This window comes from Calypte anna, chromosome 8, assembly GCF_003957555.1.
Source record: "Calypte anna isolate BGI_N300 chromosome 8, bCalAnn1_v1.p, whole genome shotgun sequence".
NCBI classification, from domain to species: Eukaryota; Metazoa; Chordata; class Aves; order Apodiformes; family Trochilidae; genus Calypte; species Calypte anna.
Window position 1 is genome coordinate 12,212,731 of NC_044254.1, and position 22,693 is coordinate 12,235,423.

General features: G+C 39.2%; 1 protein-coding gene across 1 annotated transcript in view; it reads right to left on the reverse strand.

Moving 5' to 3' along the window:
• The window catches only part of SNX7 (sorting nexin 7), a 29,342-nt gene extending 26,909 nt beyond the window's left edge, over positions 1 to 2,433 (reverse strand). Inside the window, exon 1 of the mRNA XM_030455122.1 lies at positions 2,205 to 2,433. Within this exon, the coding sequence (XP_030310982.1) occupies positions 2,205 to 2,399 (195 nt within the window). The 5' untranslated portion in view covers positions 2,400 to 2,433. The remainder of the gene's footprint in view (positions 1 to 2,204) is intronic.
• Positions 2,434 to 22,693: the final 20,260 nt, after the last annotated feature.

Below are 22,693 nucleotides of genomic sequence, written 5' to 3' on the forward strand. Positions count from 1 at the left end.
ATCTCATTTTTTACTATTTTGGTAGCTGGTACATTTCATTGATTAACTGAGAAAAATGATGTCATTTTCAGGCACTGAGCACTGCATTCACTGCTGTCCATGTGGCCAGCAAATGCTACCTTAAAGACACTGGCATAAGAAACTCCATTGAGATACAATTGAAAATGAAGTAGTCCTGAAACAATACACTATGGGGAAATAGATTTTACAAAACTTAGTCTGAAGCTACATTTAACCCATCACTTTCTCTTGAATACATGGGACAAGAAGAAATGGGCTGTAATCCCAAATCAACTTCACAATTTTTCCTCAGCTCAAAAGATCAGCCCTCAGATTCCACCTGAAAGCAAACCATGAATTTCTGGTCTATATATAACCGATCAATGCAGATGTCCAGGCTTTGAAATTAATGCTCTGTTTTCACAGACTATGACAGATTTCTTTGGAGGAAAAAGTTACCATGTGGCATACATTAGTAGTAGTTAAGATTTAACATAAGTAAGAAATATTTGGCATAAATCTTGGTAGGAGAAATCTATAGATATTTGCCATGTAGCAGCAGTGACTCCTATCAACTACACTTGTTTGAGGGGTTTTTATTCCCAAGGAGCACGGTTTTTGACAAGCAACCAGCATAGTTGTTGATATGCTGTACTGATAGGCAGATACCTCATGCAGAACTCCCTGAGCTTACCTAATAAAAACATAAGGATTAAGTAAGAAACAAACAACTGAAGTTATATTTCTGAGTCATCTCTCTATGTCAAACCAAGGCTGGTACTTCTCTAGAGAATGTGATTTCACTAGACCCCAATTATGCTTCAGTCAAACACAGATAACTTGGTGAAATTTAGCCTGACATTTTGCATGTTACAGACCATTAAATCACCAATAGTGATTTTAAGGCCATCTGGCCTTAAATTCCAAGAATTTTATTGCAATCTAAGTTAAAATACATAGATCCTAAGAATGAAGTTCTTATTCAAATGTTTTTATTCATGCATACCAAAAAATGTATCTTGTTTACAGAAATATAAAAGATACTATTTAATTCAAATAACAGTCAGTCCTACTAAAAATACGTTTGGTGTGACATTTTCAAATAGGAAACATATCTGCTCTTTCTCTCCAGCATCACACATCCTGTTGCACAGCAGTTCTGAAGTCTCAGAAGGTGAGCATGGTCTAGTCCTCCTATATATATGTGAGCACATAGGGGACTTGAATGGCCATATAACTTGAGGAATAATGATTCTGCAAGTCCTAAATTGAATTGAGACAAATTTATTTCATATTTTCTTATTTACCATGCATATTTTTCCCCACCATAGCTGTCTGCAGGTCCTTATGTTATATTTTAGGTTTTACCTTGGTTACATCAATAAATCCATTACATACTCTCTTCTTTAATGGATGAGAAGGGAAGAAGTAAGTCTTGTCTTAACCAAATCAATACGAAATTAGAAACAGTATATGTGGTAGCCATACTGCACTTCATTAGTTTAGTTAAAATCCACAATGTTGGTGCCCACGTACCTGGCTGTGTGCTTTGAGAATATGGGCCCTACTATATAGTCAATTACATTCAGTTTCTTCCCTTCATTAAAACACAGATGTTACCTTCTTTAACCTCCTACGTGATGGTGCTATAATCCCCTTCATCTTTGAAAAGAAAACTCAAGGTGAAGCTTTAAAATATTTATTTGTCTTTAAATACAACCGCAATTACCAAATACAGATGTTTCTTTAATTTACAGATATACATATGGTACACGACAAACGTGATGATAAAGTTACTTTGCAAAACTTAGGGTGAGCTCAGTTATGACTTGCACAGCACATCTGAAGTAGCAAACAGCCCCAACTCCCCCTTTTCCTGCCCTGCAGCTGCCCGGGGCCACGGGGCTGCCGGAGGCCCCGAGCCCCGGGTGATTACTGTCTTTGGACAGCGGCCGAGCGGCAGAGCTGCCTTGCCCTGGGCCCTGCCCTGGGCTGCGGGGGGGCAGAGAGCCGGAGCTGCTCGCCCGATCGCGAGGCTGGCGAGGAGAGAATGGGCGGAGGCCGCGATCGCCGCCCGGGCCGGGGCGCCGCGGGGCCGTCCTGTCCCACTCCCCGGGGCGCAAAGAGGGGCAAAGTGCCGGCGAGAAAGGCAGTGGCCAGCAACCGACCCGGCCCGACCCGACCCGGGGAGGGCGCTGCCGTACCTTGCTGAACACCTCCAGGTCGTCTTCCTCATCATCCAACGCCAGCACCTCGGCGGCGGCGGCAAACAGCGGCCCTCGGGCCGCCCCGGGGGCACCCGCGGGGGAGTCAGCCTCGGCCGCGGTCCTGGCCCCTCCCCCAGCACTGGGAAAAGGCAGGGGGAGCAGCGGCCCCGCTACCCGGCCCTCTGCCTCCATCCTTCTTTCGACCGCGGACCAGCCGCTCCCCGGAGGGGCCGCAATTGACCGGCCGCCGCTCCCCCGCCCGCAGCTCGCCCTGCTCCGCCCCGGGGGCGCATCCAGTGCGCAGCAGTAGAAGAGGACGCGGTGGGAATGGGGCCGCCCACGGCTGGGAGGGAGCTGGAAGCGGAGATGGGAGGTGCAGCTCCTACGGGTAGGCTCTATCTGCGAGTCTGCCCCTCCTAGGACAGCGGGGCTGTGACTGAGGCCGCAAAACCCTATACAAGCGAGGGGGGCGCGAAGAAGGAGGAGCGGCAGCTGCTCCGTTCAGCGCCCACGGACGTTTTCGTGGGGGCGTCGGGCGCGCTGCCATGTCGCCAGCTCCTGCTTTGGCCGCCTCCAGGGTTCCTGAGGCGGGACCCATAGGATTGAGATCAGCCGCCTGCGGGGGCGGACTTCGGAGCGTCCCTGCTTCTGGCCTGGGTCACTGTACCAACAGCTTGTGTCCTCAGGAGTGCCCGGCGAGGACAGGCGTGCCCAGGCTCTCCTGTCTCCGGGTCGGGCTCTTCCGGAGGGGCGTCCAGGCTGTACGCACCGCTGGGCAGCAGCCAGGGAGCGTCCCTCGCCTGAGGCCGCAGCCGAAGTGTCCTTAGAGGAGGCTGACTCCTGCCTTCATCGAGGCGTCTGGTGTGCTTTCTGATGGGAGGCTATAGATGAATTTGTTAGGACAAGTTAGCACCACGTTACATCTGAAAAGGTGCGGGGAGCCAAACATTTTAAAATAATAAAGCTGCAGGAAGTAAAAACATCAGTATTGGGAAGTTGTGAAGTTGCCAGTGTTGAACAGGAAGTAATGAGCAGCGCTGCTCGTTACAGGAGGCGGGGTTGTCTGGGAAGCAAGCAGGCAGGTCAGGGAATAGGAAGGCTACTATAACCTGTGGTGGGCTTTAGCGAGCCAGCTTCTGGGCTGAACATGGGAGCTCCTCTGCGGTGCTGGGCGAGGCACTGAGGCCCACGTTTGCACTGTGTAGAACTAGTGACGTTTGCACTAGTGTAGAACTAGACACGTTTTCTTTACAGGTTCCACCTGAAATGCTTGAAGTCAACGGGAACTCTGCTGTGAATGTAGGCTTTAAGAGCCCTGGTGGCTACTTAAAAAGGCAAATACAACATAATGTCCCTTGGTTCCCTTGCTGTCAAGTTAGAAAAGACAAGCCCTGGCTTAAAATGGAAGTGTTTTGAAAAGTGTTTGTTCATTAAGCACTCCTGGCAGTTGATAAGGAAATTCTCTTGATATTTCATGCTTTTTAGTGAAGTCTTGAGCCACAGCTTGAATGAATGAGATAAACACCAAGTATTCAGTGAATTCTACAAAGAGAAAAATAATAAGGCAGGGTCAATTGAAAATGTGCAGTTAATCAGTTTTGGTTTGTTGTGGTGTGTTCTTGGTTTTTTAAGGGAAAAACTCAAACCAAATCAACCTAAAACCGCTAGAATTCAGGCGGGACTGTCTATGTGCTGGGCTAGATTGAACCTTTACATAGCAGTGATTGCACAGATTTTGGCTAACCAACAAGATTTTGCTGTCCATCTCTTTCCGGGATCCGCCACCAGAGGGAGATGGACTGCGCCTTTCTGGGCTAAGCGGATGCTCGGTGATTGCAAGAGTGTGTTTCAGTAAGTTAAAATAGGTGTAGTTTTAAAGTACCGACTGACCCCAGTAGGAGATCCTCAGGCTTCTTTTTCTTCGATCCTGTGTAGATTGTCCCTGTCCTGCAGTTGTTTGCTGTGCCCCAGCTCTGTGTCGCTGAGGAATTTCGTATTTCTCAAGTGTGCTGCCTTCCTTGCAGGCTGCTTCAGGCCTTCAGCTGTGTCTTGCTCACCTCCAGCCTCCTCAAGTTGCAGGCTGGGGTTCTGTGGAATGCAGGTGCATCCCATTCAGTGCCAAATCTACAGCTTTTTACACCTCTGCATCTTTTGCTGCTCCTTTTCAGTGTTCCTGTAATCCTCTGGTACCACATGCTGACAAAAAGTGGGTATCAGAATATAATTTTTTTACTGTTTCTACTCTATTTGTTGTACATCAATGTGTAGATAGTTTGTTTCTGTTTTCTCATTTTATAAAAGTGGCGGATGAGTTTTGTTTAATCTGATTTTGCCTTTATTTGTTTCTAAGTGCCACACATTGTGCCAAAGGCCTATAGGTTTTCTCAACAGAGAAAAAGTTTATAATGTGTCTGTATTTAAATTCAGCTGTTAGACTTCTGAGGCAATAACAAAATAAAAGAAAACTCATTGAGGATCAGAATTCCAGACAGCACACATCAGAGATGATAAATAAGGGACAGCAGTAAAAAAAAAAAGGATACTGTAGGCTTGAATGCTAAGGCTGTCATCTGGATCATGCTAATTTTTCAAAGTTTTATCTTTCTCTTGGGTTCTTTATCTCTGTTTGAGAGAAATCTCACAAGATGCTTTAATTGGATTTTTTCTTATTATAGCTTTTTATTAGCTCATTAATCAAGCTTAACATATTTTTAGATCCCTCAGTGGCAGTGCTTATCGTTTTGTTCTTTTTATTTGAAGCACCAATCTGTGAGGAAAAGGTATTCCTTGTCCTTTGCTCTAGGAAAATATGCATTACATTTAACAGTGGTTTGAAGCTCTAATCATCCCAAGGACCCTTGCTAAAACAAAATAGACCATTCTGTCATCACGTATACCTGCCCTTCCACCTTCTATCCCAGCTGTCCCTAGTTTCTTATGAAAGGGCCCAGGGGGTATGCATAACTTCAGGGCACCTTTCCTTCCACACAATCCTAGTGGTACTGCCACTCCTCAAGCAGAATTTAGAAAAAAGGGTTTTTTTTACAGACTCAAGAATTTGTTGCTCATTTTCTGTTGTAGGACCAGAGACAGTTTTCAGCAGCTGAAAAATTGTCCTATTCAGAGATATTGCAGGTAACATAAATACAGAACCATGCTTACTAGAGGGAATTTACAGGTTTCTTTTGTACTGTTATTTCAAAAGTGAATTACTGCAGTTCTTGGTTAGTCTTCATTTCAATGTGTGTTTGTGCACATGTGTAGCAACAGGCTCTATGTTTCCTCAGCGCCTGGGATTTATGTATTTAACAACAGATATCCTTCCCTGAACCTGTGGAATTAGCTTTTGGCAGTAATTAAAGGTCAATATGTCAGATGTTATGCCATGAATGTTACTGCCTCACTTATTAAAAAAAAACAAACAAAACAACTACTGCACAGGCACAATACTAGATATTTTGCTAAATAAATTTTAATGTTTTGTAAATTTCCATATTTTCATATTTTCAAAATACCTACGTAATCTTCACGAAATATTCAAAACTTCCAGTCTCTTCTACTCAGGACCACCAAGTAGAGTATTTACATATGCCAGGGCTGAGCTGCAATTGCCTTCAATTTTTTATTTATTCACTTGAGCCCAAAAAAGCTACTGTGTTTTACAAAAATGTCAATATTATTCCTACTTGCATTTTCCCTTTTCCTTTGGTAAGAGTGTTGATCCTAGGTAGTAATCCCTCCCAGAGCTGCTTTTTCTTGAACAAATTAAATTTACAAACACCGAAGCAGAACCAAGCTATCCCTTTGCTCTCATGTGCAGGCTGCATGTGATCCCTTCAGGCCATGATACCACTTCGAATATTTAATGTTGACTTGTTGAGTTTCACTAACTGCACAGTGATATGGACAGGATTAAATCTTGTTTTATTTATTCGGCTTTCTAGTCAGGCAGTAGTTTGGTATGAAAGGCTCATGGTGCTTTACTCTGTTCCACCACTGCAGTGGAAAATAATAAGCATATTACTGAATCTGCTGACATTCAGCACCTTCACACAAATCTGAGCATTTTTCCAGGGCTGAAATGCATTGTCAAGTAGCATTCTTGTCAGGGTTTTACGATGCATATGCAGAAGTCATTATATTTACACCCAGAAGATATTTTGTTGGTGAATTAAGACTGACCTTCACAGCATACCATTTATTAGAGTGAGCGTTATAGTAATCTCCATACAATGGCCCAAAATAAGGTTAACTATTTGTGTTCTATGCCTGAACTGGCAAAGGAGTCTGAGCATTAAAGCTCAGATAAATTGTGAGTTGCTTGGCTTTTCAGCTTCCTGCTGTGGTTTGGTTGAAAGGTAATTGTTAAGATTTTCTGTTATTTTTGTTGTTGTTATTAGTTTAAGTCTAGAAGATGCTTTAATTGAAATATTGTAAAATTATCCGTCAGACAGTGGATATCCTCCAAGCTTATTTTTTTCAGAGACTATCAGACTGTCTTTGCTTTCTGACTGCCCAAAGGAAATTACAGTGTAGTGTACTCATAATCATGTTATCTCTTTTAGAGCTGTAGATCATTTTTATGACATTCTAGATGTACAAAGCCCTGATCGATACCTAGTGACTTGCTATCCTTTTAAGCTATGTGACTCTGCCAAATTTTAGATGTGAAACTATTTCAGGTGAAGTGTTACTGGGTTTCACAATTTTTGCAATATCTAAAAAGAGTTATCAAGCCTCACTGGATATGAAAGCATTGATTATTTTTTTAATACTTTGTGCTGTTGTCAGATAGAGTCCATCTGTTCTAATCTAGCATTTTCTGTTCTGCTGAAGGAATGGTTTCATGTTTCCATATAATTGCTGCTGTTCTTGTTTTTTGATGAATGGTATATTTAGCAAGTTGTACTTCATGTCATGAAATATTAGAGTATCTCCTAGTCCAGAAGTATGCAATGAATACATTAATATTTAACATACCTTTAAAGGTTTATTGAATTAATTTGATATATGAACCAGAGTTCTTTCTATTTTTAATTTTCATGATGCCTAGTGTGGGGACTCTGAACTTCAGGTAAAAGGAAAAAATTGATACTGGACCTCAGTTAACCTGTTTATCAATGACTAGGTGTAGTCCTATTTGTTAAATAACTGAAAAGAAATGACAGTGGCGGATAGGAATGCTACTCATTTACAGATGTCTGTTTATAATCTATTTAAGTTGAAGTTAATTCTTTAATTCAGCTGTTGGAGTGGAGCGTATAGGGTTTCAAAACACTGTTCAGACCTGTGATCATTGTTTGACTTTTTATGGTTTGCCATTGTTACAAAGATTATTGGCCTTTACAGAACTGCTTTATAAGGATTTAGCTGTCTTTTATTGTTCACACTCAGTTTCAGTGACTAAAAAACCTTTACCAAAAGGAGCTGGCAGGTAGGTGAGGCTCTCAAACCAATCCAGGAGGCATATTGTCATTGAATTAACCCTCAATATTAATGATTTTTAATTGATTTTTTTTAAGAGACTTTGTGCACTTCTTGTCTTAGTTGGTTATTACTAGGAAAACTATTAAGAATTTTTTAATGTGAAAGGTTTGATTTGGTCCTCAAATTCACATCTGAACTATTGACATAAAATTGGGACCTGTATGTGACCTAATTAATACTTTAATATTATTGACAGAAAATTGTATGTATAATGAATATTCATAAAACAAATGGAAAATTCATTCTATAGCTACACTGCTATAGAATCTTTCACTTTAATCTTCTGTCACTGAGCAAATCTGTTCTATAAAACTCGCTACAATACTAATTGTAAAGGTCAGTGATTCAAGGTCATTCTTTCTAAAAACTACCTTTAGTTCTACAGATACCAGAAAATGTGAAAAAAAAAACAACAACCCATCATCATCATGCAGAAATGAAAGTATGGTCATGGACAGTAAAATATGACCCAGAGGAAAGAACGTGAACAATGAAACTGCAGAGAGGAATTTTAAGTGATGTATGGGAAACTGACAAAATGAGAATTGCAGCTGAACGCAGCGAGGCAGCAGTCTAACTGCAATCAATATCCAGGTTAAGCAAACAATTACAGTCTGTCAAAGTTGGAAGGAAATCCACATAACCTGACAAGGTAACTGCAGCATCTTCAGGTGTAAATTCTCAATTTACCTCATAGATACCTTTATTGACATTTACACAGAGTGTAACTGATTTTTTTTTTTTGTGACCTATCAAAGGCTGCTTACATATTGTAAAGAGCTATTGTTAAGTCCTTGCAAACAAATTATGTATTTAAATTAATAGTGGAGGTTATTTTAAAAAGTCTGGAAACTGATGAGGCTTGGAAGTTGCCAAAAGAGCAATGTATGTTATCAGACAATATGATTAGCCAGGAAAGCAGGCTTATGAAAAAGTAATAACCACAAAGGAGTAATATTAGGGTACTTTGTGAGCAATGAGTGTACCCAGCATAGAAGACATCAACCCTAGAATGGAAACAGCTGTGTTTACAACATTTTAGGTTAGTTACATTATCAAATATTAATGTGGAAAAGCTCTTGGGTGAAAACTTGGCAGCTGGTCCAACAATATACTTTTCCTTGCAATATTTGCTATAAAGTTGCTAATAGCTCAAAACAGTTTCAACACTGTGAAGAAGCCTAAACCAGAAAAAGAGATAAGATAGATTTATATATTAAAGACTTTTTTTTACATTTTGGCTAGATCTTGTACCCCCTACTTAGACAAACCTTCTTGGGAAACATCAGAGTTTTCCTGGCAGGATTCATACATATGAAACTGATAGTATAGTAGACAGATGTTCTACTATTATCCATTTATTTTATATTTAACCTCCCAAAACAACTTTATGCTGTAAAAATATCAGTTGTTCCCAGAGGACAGTGAAGTACTGGAGAATATTTGTTTCTGTGTGGTCAGGATGACAAATCAACCTGTTCTCTCACCACTGTCTGTCTACTTTAGGCTTAGCTGAGGCATCTGATACTACCTGGTTGGAATGCTACATAGTGGATGTGGGGTATTTGGGGGGGGGGGGGGGGGGGGGATGGCAGCACAAGTACACAGGAGAGTAGATTTCATTATTTCAAAGCCCAAAGAAGGAAAAAAAAATCATTTTATTTACTATTGACATATCTTGGTAAGTTTGCACTGCGTACAATTTTGGAGACTGTCTTCAAAACTGGTAAATATTTGTCTCCAAATACTTAGAAGAACCATTGCCAAATTCTAGAATAGCAGATGAAACAAGTTAAATTTCAAGGCTTTATGCCGAGACATAATCCAAGACCAAGTAAATTTGGACAGTGTGGTCAGACTGCAGCTGCAAGAGCTCTAGATCAGATGGGAAAGGGAGTATTCCAACAGATGTGATTTACAGTAGTGCTTTCTGTAGTTTTCTTTTATTTAATAACCATTATTAGTTTTGGTTTGTGAGCAAATGAGAAAGACCGGGTTGATCTGTATCTTAGAGGAACTAACAACAAGATTAATTGCTTCCCTATTTTATTCAAATGATTTTGTATTTAGGGATGATGTGATAACAGATCACTTAAGACTTTGACCCTATGTGTTTGCAAGAGCACTTGTGTTTAAAATGAGATTTGTGGATGGTCTGTGGCATTGAAATACTGTATTCTGGTGAGTTACAGTGAGCTCTCAGGTTAGACAGTACTTGTTTTCCACCGAGAGAAAGCGAAAAGTTTTCAGGCAAGATGAAACTGCAGGGAGAAGTGAGTGGACATCCCCAGCTCCCAGGAATTAAATCCCTGTCATATTAGATGAAAGCTTAAAGGTATGAAATGTCTCTTCTTGATTTGTCTTTCTGATAAGTGATTGCTAGAAGGAAGCTATAAACTTAAGAAAATGAAAGGACTATAGGATAACTATGTAGGAGACATATGTAGTACAATATTTACACTTATCCTACTTCATACTGTGAAAAAGTTTGGAAATCAGAGAGATTCTTCTACTTTAAGTGTATAACTATGCTTTCCTTATCTGTGAAACAAAGCTGCATGCTATTTTTGACTTTACTGAACTTCTGAAGCCTTAATACAGGTTTTTCAATATTGTATCACTTAAGACAGCAAATTACTGTCTGCTGCAATCCTTTTTGCTGCCTGTGGCCATGTATGCTGCAGTAGTTGATATTCTGTAAGAATTCTTCTTTAAATTTACTCTTATGCTACCAGTTTGTTCAAATTTCTCAACTGTATATGAAATTAATGAAACAGCCTGGAATTTTAGACTGGTGACCTTGTTTGCATGGGATATACATGTGGAAAACAGCAATAAACAGAGAACACTGGGTGGAAAGGGTTTATTTTTTCATTTACAACATCTTAGGGTTTGCTCAAGAGGAAACTTCAGTTTAACCATTCTAAAGTCTCTTAGACTGCCTCTTGAATGGGCAAGCTCTGTTGATGTTGGACACAATAGCTGAGGGCAAGGGAAGGGGGCTCAGTACTAAACTCATAAGTTTAGTACTGATGTTGTGAATCAGCTGGGAATCACTTCACCTCTTCAAGTGGGCTGGAATAGCTTAGGAGTGCCTTCATGTGAATTTGCATTGCTGTTTCACAAACCTATTCAAGCTGCCAGGAGGAATACTATAAAATATAGGAGACGCTGCCAAAAATATCTAATAAAACTCCTGATAAACTGTATGGTTTCAGCCTTGAAGCCTTGTGCTGGTAAGGCAACATGGGTATTTTGGATATAGTGCTGGAGCATAAGAAGGCCATTCTTGCCTTCAGCTATCCTCTCTGCTTGATTATTGCGTTAGAGTTTGCTCTGCTCCAGTCTACCCAGTAAGAGTTACTGGGTAGAATGGAGCAAATCTTCTTTGGTATCTATGTGCCTTTTTAGGGCTTTAGCAGCATTCCCCAGGAAGATTCCTGTGCTTTAACAGAACCAATGCAAATTACAATGCAACAAAGAAAGTGGTCTAAGGGTGACATGACAATGTGCTGCTGGTTTGCGAATGCCTTTAACATTTTCCTTAATTTTACATTTGCACCTGAACATAAGTACATGCCTGATAGAAGTGAGGAAAGAAAGTCAAAGAAAACAACCAGAGCAAGCACAGTAGCTGTGGACTTAAATCCAAATTTTAAAAGTTTTAAACAATCCTCTGGTTATGAAACATATTTTAAAGTATTGTCTAATTAATAAAGCATTTTTCTTATTTTTTTTATAGTACAAAAAACCAAAGTAATGTACAAATCAGTACAGAAGCTGAAGAACTGAGTCTCCAGTAAAGTATGGCTTGAAATACTAATGGCTTTAGAACAAAATTATGCCTATTCACAAATTAATTGGTCAGTTTTAAGGTAACCAAAACACAGAGTAGAATGGATAAAAAATTATCTCACAACTGATCAAAAGGTAAAGGATGACATCTATTGCTGCATACTGAAGAAGCTGAAAATAAGCAAATAGCTTTGGTAATTTGCCTCTGGGGACTGAGATTGGCATAATTGGCAAAATGAGTCTGAAACTGAGTGGTAAGGCTGAGAGATCTTTGAACTGATCAACCAGTCTCCTTTAGACATAAAAGGTGAGTTCAAGTATCTTCTGTGACGGTAAAGTTGGCAGCAAGCAGAAACCTGGGCAGTAAGAAGAGGAAATAGGAACCTGCATAACAACAGACAAGCCAGTCTGATTCCAGCTTCTTCTACAGTGTGAGGGATGTGTTCCCTGTCAGGGCTTGTTCTGTCAGCCCTGCACTGACAGCTGTACCCCTGGGAGATGTGTGGTGCCACCTCTACCTCCCTCTCCTCTGCAGCTGGGCAGGGGTGGCCACTGGCACAGCTGGGAGGAAGAGGTTGGACATTTGGCAAGGGAAGTGCAGCTGACTTCTGGAGGGAGAAGCAGTAGGCCAGAGCTGTTCTTCAGGGTTATAGTTGGGTATCATAATCAGCAGAAGGATTTTGATTAATTTAGGTTAGAATTCATGGTCAGGAAAAAGTAATTAAAATGTATATAAATGTATATAAATATAAAATGTATATAAATACATATACATGAGGGATGTTAGAAGGATTAGAAGAATGTAATGGAAAAATGGGTGTGGCTTGGGATGTGGTAATAAAACCCAATAGAACTACACATTAATTTGAGGTAAAGAAATAGCAATAGCATAGCTATGTTGTTTGAATTAAAAGAGCTTCAAAATCAGGCAATGATAGAAAAATTCTATTAATTTTGTGAATATGTAGGATATTGTAGGATTTGATTTGTTACTAAGAGGGATCTTTTTAAAGCATTTTATATTTTAATATTTTGTGCATGTTTAAAGCTTTAAGTACTACCAGGAATTGTGACCATACGGGTGGGCAGCCCCACATATGGAAATACTTAGCTCCTTCATTATGACTTGGAGGACAAATGCTGATAGAACTGTTTATTTCTGATGGTAATAGCTGAGAGGTTGTTTTACCTCATTGATAAGAGGCCGACTTTAAGGTTTGATTTACGTAATGAAGATATTGTAGATGTAGATGTAGATGTAGATTGAAAAATGAATGCAGTGAGATTCAGATAAAATTAAATTACAAGAGTAGAACAAATAGGTATGTAACTGAGGATTTCAAAGCTTGATACTCTACAGATACGCATGATTAAATCAATTTACCAAAGAAGCTCAGCCACACGTGTGGAGGAGGCCTGGAACTTTCTTACACAAAAATTGGAAAACTATCTAGAATTAATATCCAGAACAAAAAAGGAAATGTAGAAAGAATCTAACTGGATGAGTAGCCACATAATTAATAAAAAAAAATGAAAAAAAGATTGCAGAAAGGACTGACAAGCAAAGAAGCCTGTGCAAGAGAAGTAAAGAGGCATGGGAATAAGGGGAATAGAACACAAGTCGGGCAGAAATAGACCTTGCACTGGATATCAAAGATGACAAAATTACCCAGCCTTAAGCAAGCAATTTCAGAAACAAACCACTGAAAGAAAACAAAACATGAGGTCACTGCTCAGAGATTAAATGTATGACTCTAAAAATAAGAAAATGCTTTATTCTGTGTTCATTAGAAGTGATGCTGCTGATTGTGGTGGGAATTTGAGGTTGTCTAGTAGGAATGAGTTCACAGGGTTTAAAATAAAAGTCATTGTAGCTGAGATGCAAACAAAACAGAAGCATTTTGACCTAGTGAATGATGTTGGTTAACAGTTTCCTGACCAGAAAGAGACCAACTTATGAGCTCTTGTATCTGAGACCATATGATAGCAAATAAATCATTTTTGGGTAAAAGTAAAAATGGGGGCTATAGATGTATTAGTCTGACCTTGAGGCTTTAGAAGAAATTTTGAAGGGAGCCCTTTCTGCACCTGCAAATGCTTGACTGTTCCCAGCTGGGCCATCACAGGATGCTGTTGTCAGCAGCATTCTGTGGGCATTATGCATACACTTACCTGCAGCAGAGGCTGATTGTTTTTAGGGACAAGTTTACCCCACCTGCAGGCTGAACACAACTACTAGACAAATTATACCTTCAGGTGATATTCAACATCTTTTTTTTTAAAGTGTCTGAGCATGGGTCAGTCTAGCATTTCTTCTTAATTCCATACCCATGACTTTGTTTTGATAGATAATGTGCAGATCAAGATTTGTACACACACAGATTTCATCTTTAGGCTATTACTTTCTTATACAAAGTACCAAAACTTTATAGAGGAGCAGAATGCAGGTTATGGAATTTTTTTAAGACTCTCCTTCAACTGACTCCAACTGAATGCAACTAACTCTGAAATAATCTTAACTTTATTCTTGAGTATGAGAGAGAAATTTTCAAAAATGCACTTGAGTCTGCAAAATTTTTTCCTGTAAGAATCAAGTCCATTAGATGAATTTCAAGTTTTGTCCTGGAAAGTAATTGCTTTAGACTTCTCACTAGCACTAAGCATAAAATTAAGTTTAAACTTCAATCTGTTTAGGAAAATTAAATTTATTGCTAAATTGTATTTAAGCAATGATATTGTGAATGAAGTGAAAAATTGCAACAGATTTTACCAATGGGTTCCCTAGTAAAGGAATTTCCTTCTTGACCACCAGAACCTACAGCCTGACAAGAAGTGTCTGAAATACCACATTTTCTGTAGTACATCTATAGGGACTTCAAAAAAGTAGGTTCACCATAAATAGTAGAGAACATTTGGCAATCTATGCCCTTCACCAGCCTCTGGAACTGTTTGTTGGGCTGATGTTTGAGAGTTCTTCCCAGCATTGAGATAAGGAGGCCCTGGGTATTTTCACAGCACAGGTCATTTTAGTATTAACATTGGTGCTTCGAGTGCTTATACTGTTAAAAACAGTGCTGGAAAAGAACTGTTCAATAAATAGTAAGATAATGCAGATAAATTAAAAATAAAGCATGGCTTAAGAAGTTGCTCAGAGAGGCTTACTTAATCTTTATGTTTTCCTAAAATTAAATATTAAATTCCTGGTAATGCCTGGCATCTTTTATAGGACTGTTTCAGATATACCCACCAAAAGAGCTCTCATCATTAAAAGGGTGATTGTGTTACTCTGGTAGAATTATTTCACACCACTGGTATTTCTTGGCAGACTGACATGTTGTCACTTGACATTGCTGTAACCACTGGGAAAGAAAGCAAGTCTTACCTTTCCATCAATAATTCATTAGTGAGCCATCACACCTAAGTATTCCAAAGCAATATTTCTTTCTTTTGGGGAAGCAGGAGAGGGATACCGAAGCTACTTTCTTTCTTTTTCTTTTTTTTTTTTTTAACTTTTTTTAATGGTGCCCTGCAGTCGTATCACTTCCTAAGCATTCTTTTCCGTAGCAGGCTTCTCTTCTAGCAAAGAACTAACTCTCAGCAATGATCTTTTGGTCTGTAAATTAATCCATGCTATTTTCCAAAGGGTTCTGGAGCAGAGCAGTGGAAAGCTGCTGTCAGTGTGGCCTTCCTGAGAATGCTGGATTGTGTGGAACTGAACAAAAATTCTGGTAAATCAAACCCTTTCTCAGAAATCCATTTAAGAAGCATGGCTGGCTGTTGGAGAGTTTTTGGAAGAAAATGGACATGTGAGCAATCCTGACTACTTAGCATTAGCCAGAGTGAGCCAAGGGCCTTGAGGCCCAGCTGCAAGGTTATTAAAAGATCAGCTACGGGCAAAAGATAAGGGAGTTGGCAGCAGAAAAGAATAACAGGATGGGAAAGCATCGCATAGACAGCACATAACAAGTTGTATTTAACCAGTTAGATAGCACCCTGTGGCATATGAAGAATGTGTTGTACCAATCAGCAATATGCTTATATTATCAGCCTGTGTATAAAAGGGCTACTGCTACACTCAATAAAGGGCAATACTTGGATTACATTAATCTGCGTGTTGTCCACTGCCCTCTTCCCGATAGCTGGCCAGTTAGTAAAATGTGCTAAAATTCATTTTCTAATGACCAGGTAGACTGGTACTGTTAGCAGTGAGCATGCAGACCACATACTAGACACATGGCAGATCCAGGATTCTCCAAGCTCCTCTTTCTGGGAAATGAGATCTTTTATCAGAGAGTTAAGGGCTCAGCATTCACAGGAATGTTTAAAGTAGTGGTGAAAATGCTTATACATAGCCACATTGTCTAATTTTTGAAGTGTAAAAAAGACTGGCTTTTTCATTTAGCTGGATAAACATTCTTATTGCTAGAAATGGGTTTAAAGAACATAATTTGAAACATAATTTGAACATAATTACAGAAGATCCTGTATGGCACATTTTTCTTATTTTAGGTAAGCCTTTGCTAGGTGTCCTGTTTGAAGGCTCTAACACTGACAGTCTTTTTTCTAAAATTGTATCAATAGCAGATGTTCACTTTATTCTTTACTTCTTTACTTCTCACATGTATTTTCTCATGTCTGCTAGAAAAGCTTGACTATCAGTTTAAAGCATGTTCTTGATAGCAGGCAGGCGAGGGCTGGATGAGCTGTTCTTTTGTTCTTAAGTGCAATACCTTGGGTATTCGAAGGGCTCTTTAGTGATCCCTTCCTCTAAGAAGCTCAAATAATTCCTGGTATTTTATTAATCTGTCAGAGCAGGGGTTGCTTCTGGATTTATCTTGGTATTTCTGTCTGAAACAGCTGTGCAGCCTATGCTTCAAATTGCCAGCATTAAATCAACATAGTTTTCCTCCTCATTCTTTGTCAATTTGTCATATAGATAAGCCTACTACCTGCACTAGCAATCTTCCATTATCCACTGTACTTGCTGGTTTCTTCCATGTACTTCCATCAAAACCCACAAAGGCTTTTTACCCTCAGATATATTCTTTTTCTCTTTAGGATTTTGAACTCCACTGCTTAAGACAATGTCTGCAGATAGCTAATGACTCTAAAAATTGAGCATGTCATCTGAATTACTTTGCTATTGATACAGCTAGGTGGTTTGGACTTCAATTTCTTGAAATCTCATAAGGGAAATAAAAAAATTTCAAGTCAGATTAAAAGAAAAAAAATGCCTAAGAGCAGCATCTTGGTGATCTTTAGTATTTATGGGAAGCACTAGCATCCAAATTTTTTTCTAATTAGTGAAAATGTACACACTGGAAATGTACACATTTGAGGAATGTAAATCAATACACCCTACTCTCCATTATGCACAATGCAGGAAGTGTCCTTCATGACCAGATTTATACCCCATGGAATTTAATCATCATTCTTCTGTTTTTTTCCATATATTTGCTTGTCCTTAAATGTGCTTTTGTGACATGCATATATATAACCTCCATAACTAAGATGTTACTTGAATTGTAAAAAAGTAAAGCATTGCAAATGCCAGTATTATAATGAATACTGTATTTAAAAGATTATGCCTCATTTTTCTATGTGCTGTATCAGCGGCAGAGTGTTACAGTCTGTCCTGATATTTCACTGTATAAATTAGATGCCTAAGAAAGGAAGAAAAACACCAGATACAAAGATTAAATAACCTGTTCAGTTCAAAGCTCCTGTATTTAGGAGTCATCAAAATTGGGAGAAGGTGAGGAGTTTGGATCTGGCTTGAATTTTATTTTTATCCTTTTTTATGCTTCTCTACAAAATAATTATTACTATTTACAGTGACTGTAAGTAGTTATAAATCTCAGTGAGATGGTGTTTTAGAAACTACTGTTTCCCAATTGTTATTTACAAAATATTTTTCCAAAATTGAAAAAGTGGTAACCATTTTGCATCGTCATATATACATTTCAAAGACGTGCTGCTTTTCCTCCATTGCACACAGCACAACTTTAAAAAGGGACATATGTTTTCCAGTGGTGTAACCTCTATGTAGTGGGCATGTTGGATACTAAAAAATAAAACGCTAGACTTTTTTACAGACAAATAAATTCATTTGCACAGGGCAAGATTAGTGAAATCATCAAACACTCGGAGAAAGAATAATTCAGAAATAAAACAAATGGGAGAGTCCTAGAAATGTCTGTAATAGTGCATGGTGTTTGCACAAATAAATACTTTAAAAGATGTTTTCTCTTCCAGTCATTACTGAAGTGCTGATTCCCTCTGCTTCCCTATTGCCTGCTGTGGATGCCCCAGGCTTTTTCCTCTAGTGCAGCTGTGCTCCACTGAAATAATGGCACTTCCTGGGGACTACATCTTTAGTTACTGGTACAAGAGTCATTGTAATGTGCAATGGAAATATTTCAATAATGCTTTCAAATGCTATTAAAACACAACTCTGCATAACAAAATCACAACTACATGGCTTTCAGATAGAGCTAGCAGTGACACAGCTACCTACCCATTATTCTTATCTCAAAGTGGAGCTCTTAAAAAAATTGTAGAGCAGCATGGAAAGGTGCCAGATATTTTCCCATACAAAGTCAAGCATCTTGCTTGGGAAAGTGGAAGATGTTATTCATTATCAAAAATTATTTGCCTTTGTTATTCATTATACAGAAATGTTTTGCCTTTTTCCATAAGAAAGATCCCAATTAAGAACTTGTGCATGAAACAGGGTTTAACCCGAATGATGATTGCTGTATTGTCAAGCTAGTAGCCTGTTCTGTAAAGTAGAAATCAATAACCTAAAGAAAAAAGTTAAACGATGTTAAATAACTGTAGCAAGAAGTTTCCCTTGTCCTTTCTTGGGCATCACCAGTAAATATTAAAAATTATTTACATTTAAGTAGGTTCTAATGCAGCATGTATTGCTGGCTTCTCAGGACCCTCATCTGGGATGCTTTAGGCTGCTTAGCTTCAGAAAGGTTAAGCACTCCTCACCTCAGTTATGTGTTGTGGCTCTCCCCTGGGGTGCCAGTTGTATTGGGGCATTTTCAAGGATCAATTGAAAGATCAATTGTACATCTCTGCAGACAAGTAAATAGGGTTCTTAAAGTTCTGGCTGGGTGCTTGGAAACTGAGCATCATAACTGCTAACAGTATATGACCATGGACTTTGTTTTTATATTTTTGTGCTTTTGGTTTTGGTCATTAGCTTATTCTGCACTTAAATAGAGTTTGCAGCTTGCCACTTCTCTTCTTCATTTGAGGAGTGAAGCTTGTCACCCTGGACTCGTGAAGTATGCATCTATAATGTGAACAGGAAAATAGTAGCACTTCCAACACCAGCATAGATTTCAAGCAGACCCTGTATACTCATAAAATTTACGATCTTTCCAGTGACAGCCATGACTGCCTTGTTTAATGTCATGCTTCTAGGAGAATGTTTCCCAGCCAATACTCTTTAGCCAACTGTTCCTTAAAGGCAAAGGAGACACAGGTCTTGTGTTCGCATTTTTCCTTCCCAGCTGAAAACTTTGACTATTATATTCTTAATTGTATTTATTACAGAAAATATAGTGTCTGCTTGAGTTTACCAAGACCACATATTTGTATTGCTTTGTTTGTATTGTTTGTGACATTTACCCAGTCGTCTGTAATCTCGATTTTGCAACAGAATTTTTAGTCTCATCTTCACTCAGTGCTGTTTATTTTCTCATCAGAACTGTTGAAATTCACAGTAAATACTTTGGCACAGTGACTATTTGTTAGCCAGTTTATTTGGGAACAATCATGGTTCTCATAAATATTTCCAGTGGTTTGTTGTTTTTTGGTTTTTTATTAAAACCAAGCTTTTGTCTCTGCACTATTTGAGAAAATCAGTAATTGAAACCTGGACTGTCTGCTGCTTTGAAAGAAAGTATATTCTGGTTTTGTTTTCTGCTTGGGGAGGTTGGATTTCAGCTTCAATAGTCATGCATTCTCCCTCTGTATTTTGTATCTGGTTGACTGTTCTACAAGCCTACAGAGTAGTGTTACAAGATAAAAATCTCCTGAGCACATCCTAAATTTGTTCACATTTATATGCTCTGTAGATATGTAGATTTGCCAGGTTTAGAATATTGTAATTTACAGGCTTGTCATTTCCCTTGTATCCTGGATAGGATTTTGAAATATTAAAGAATGTCTGTGTTTACCTTCAAGCAATTATTTGCACTAATGTAAGGAAATTATCCTTATAAAGATGTCTGGGAAAAAGTCACCTTTGATTCCTTAGTAACTCATCACTTAATTTCATGCGTTTCTTTATATTTATGTGTGTGCATACAAAGACTGAAGATTAACCCATTTGGGAAAATTAAATGCTGCTGGAAAGGGGACAGTGGACACATACCCACATTCACCTTAAGTGAGACTAGACAGGCAAACAACTGCTCTGAATATTGGTAACCAGACCTAATTTCCTTTTGGTGACTTGTATAATTTAAAAAATATGTGATTTTAAGGATGAGGCTTTCTGTGGAGCTGTTGAAATTTTATAGTTCACGTTTCTGAAATAATCCAATTATACTTTCCTACAATTAACTAGAGAGACCAAGTGCTATTCACAGGCAGTTCTGTGCTCAGCACAAAAACAAATGCTAATGTGAGGATCGGTACAAGACCAAACTTTATCTGAGATCTGGAGTGTTGCCATGGCAATTCCAATTGTTAGAGAAAGATTCCTTTTTGTGCTTCGTTCTGACATTATATTGCAAAATGATGATTATGAGAAAACATAAAATCCAAAAGAAGGGGAAAAAAAATCTTTCTGAAGATGTAAAACATACTTTCTATCCCATTTACTTTTTGTGAAACACCAAGTATGTTCCCAGGTTGTTATGAGCTGGTTTTTTTTTTGCAGATTCAGATAAATTATTTTTCAAAGTGCCATAATAGTACTGAATGTTAGTTCTTCCGCATACAATAATCAACATAATAAGGAACTCAGACATACATCCCATTTACTATGCAAAACACCGATTTCTAATATATTATACTGTTGACATGGACCTCTCTGTTACTTAACACTACTGTCGATCTTGGTTGAAGCATACCTAAAATGCAAAATCCATCTGTGTTGCTTATATGTATCAGTTATGTAGTCTATAAAGTAATCAAAATAATTCATAATAGCCAAGGAATCACTCATTTCTGTTTCTAGTTACAGAATTGTTTTTCTACCAATGTATCGCACTGAGAAAACTGATATGGCTATTGCCTATTCCTTGCTAATCAATATAGCATCAAGCTTTAAATAATCATAAAAAACCCCCCACAACACAATACTTCCAAAGAGGAAAAAAAATGAAGGAATAAAGTTAAAATATTGTTGTGCTACAATTCATGCTGAGGCCTATTGTCCACTTTTTTTTTTTTTTTAGTGTAGCAATGTGTAAAAGGGAAATATCTCCAGAAGAGAACTAATTCTTGCAGTGGTGCATTGCTGCTTTATAAATAAATCATTGGCCTTTCTCTATTGATCAGTGGAACAATCCAGTTGAAGAATGCTGACTTAGTGCAGCCCTTTTCAGGAGTGTTGGGCTGGGAGAAAAACCTGGGTAAGTGGAACCCAGCAGCAGGAAATAAGGAAAGCTCCATACTGGTTAGAGACCAGGTTTGGTGCATAAAATCCAACCCTTGACTTATTGCTTTCCTCCAAGAAAAACTTGAAGAAGCAGCTGATTTCTGCTAGACTTTCTTTCTTTCTCTCTTGCTCTTCCTCTCAGTCATCGATTCATGTCATTGATCAGGGGAAATATTAAATATAAGAGAATACTAGTAGTAAGTGCTAAGGATTTCTGTATAATGTGTTGTGAATTTTTTTGTAGAATGTACACACACACAAAAAAATCTTGTAATGACCCCAGTTATGAGATTTGTTTGTAAAGAAATAAGGGCTTACATCTTCCAGGAGTAGGTCTCAAGTCTTCCAGGGATACATTTGAACTAGTAGGCTCTTGGAAATAGTACTTCATTTCTATGAATTGAGGTGGAACCTGAATTTTGTTTCTTTATCTTAAAGATCACAGATTCTGAATTCAAGACTTTTATATTGTCTGATTTGTCAAGATTGCTGGTAGCAGGCCCCAGTGCTTTTCTGGGAAGAGGAGTAGCCTGTTACAGTGAGGAGCTGAGAAATACTGTCCAAGTTTGCATGTCTGACTGTTGTGATCAGTATTGGATCTCAGAGGCATACACCTTATAAAAATGGCTTTCACCAAAGCCTGCAGTAGGTGTCTGATCAACAGTGTCATTATATAGAACTTCCAGCTCATTCTAGAACATAAAGTTGTTCTTTTTCAGAAAATAAGATTTACTGGTAGATCTAGGGCTTCGCTGTATCAGGTTATTCAGGGCCATGGTGATGCATTGTTTTTAGGGCATGCTGTCATCACTTTTTTTTTTTTTTCCCTCCTGTTTCCCATCAATTAAGATTACTTCCAGGATGCAGGTCTGTAAAATATAATTATTTACTCCACTGGGTGTTTTGTTTCTGGCATGGCAATCGGAGGCAGCACAGGCTCGCCGTATTCTCCCCTGGTTCAAGCCAGCTGGTGGCCAGGAAGTGAGGTGTTGGGAAGCTTTCTCGTATGCAGGGGATTGGGCAGAAACGCTGCGTGCCGGGGGCTGCGGCCTTGAGCGCAGGGAGGGGTCAGAAGGGATGAGAAGGGATCAGAAGAGCTGCAGCCCCGCGGGGGCGCCCCGCTCTCCCATTGCTGTCGGTGAGATGGGGCGTCACGGAGCTGCCGGGATCGGCTCCCAGATGAACTGCAGAGCAAAGCTTCCCGCAGTTTGGGCCGCAGCTCTGGATCAAAAGGGCTCCAGGGAAGAAATGCGTAGGCAGCGAACGAGACTGCACCCGTGGCTGCCGCTCACACGGCAGAGAGCACCTGGAGCAGCCCCGGCTCCTGTGGGACCGGCAGCTGACTGTGGGTTTTCCCCGTGCCCTTTCCAACCTTCTGATAGTGTGCTGAGAGGCCTGGCATTAACAGAGACCTAAGAAATATCAAGTATTTGTTATGTGAGGTAATGCAGACTACTGAGCAAACAAAAAATTCGGTGGTGTTTTTACTTCTCTTTTTGCCTATTTTCCTCTTCAAGCTGAAGCCAAGCCTGACTGCTGACCACTAGATGCCACTGTTGTATAAGGATACCTTTCGGAA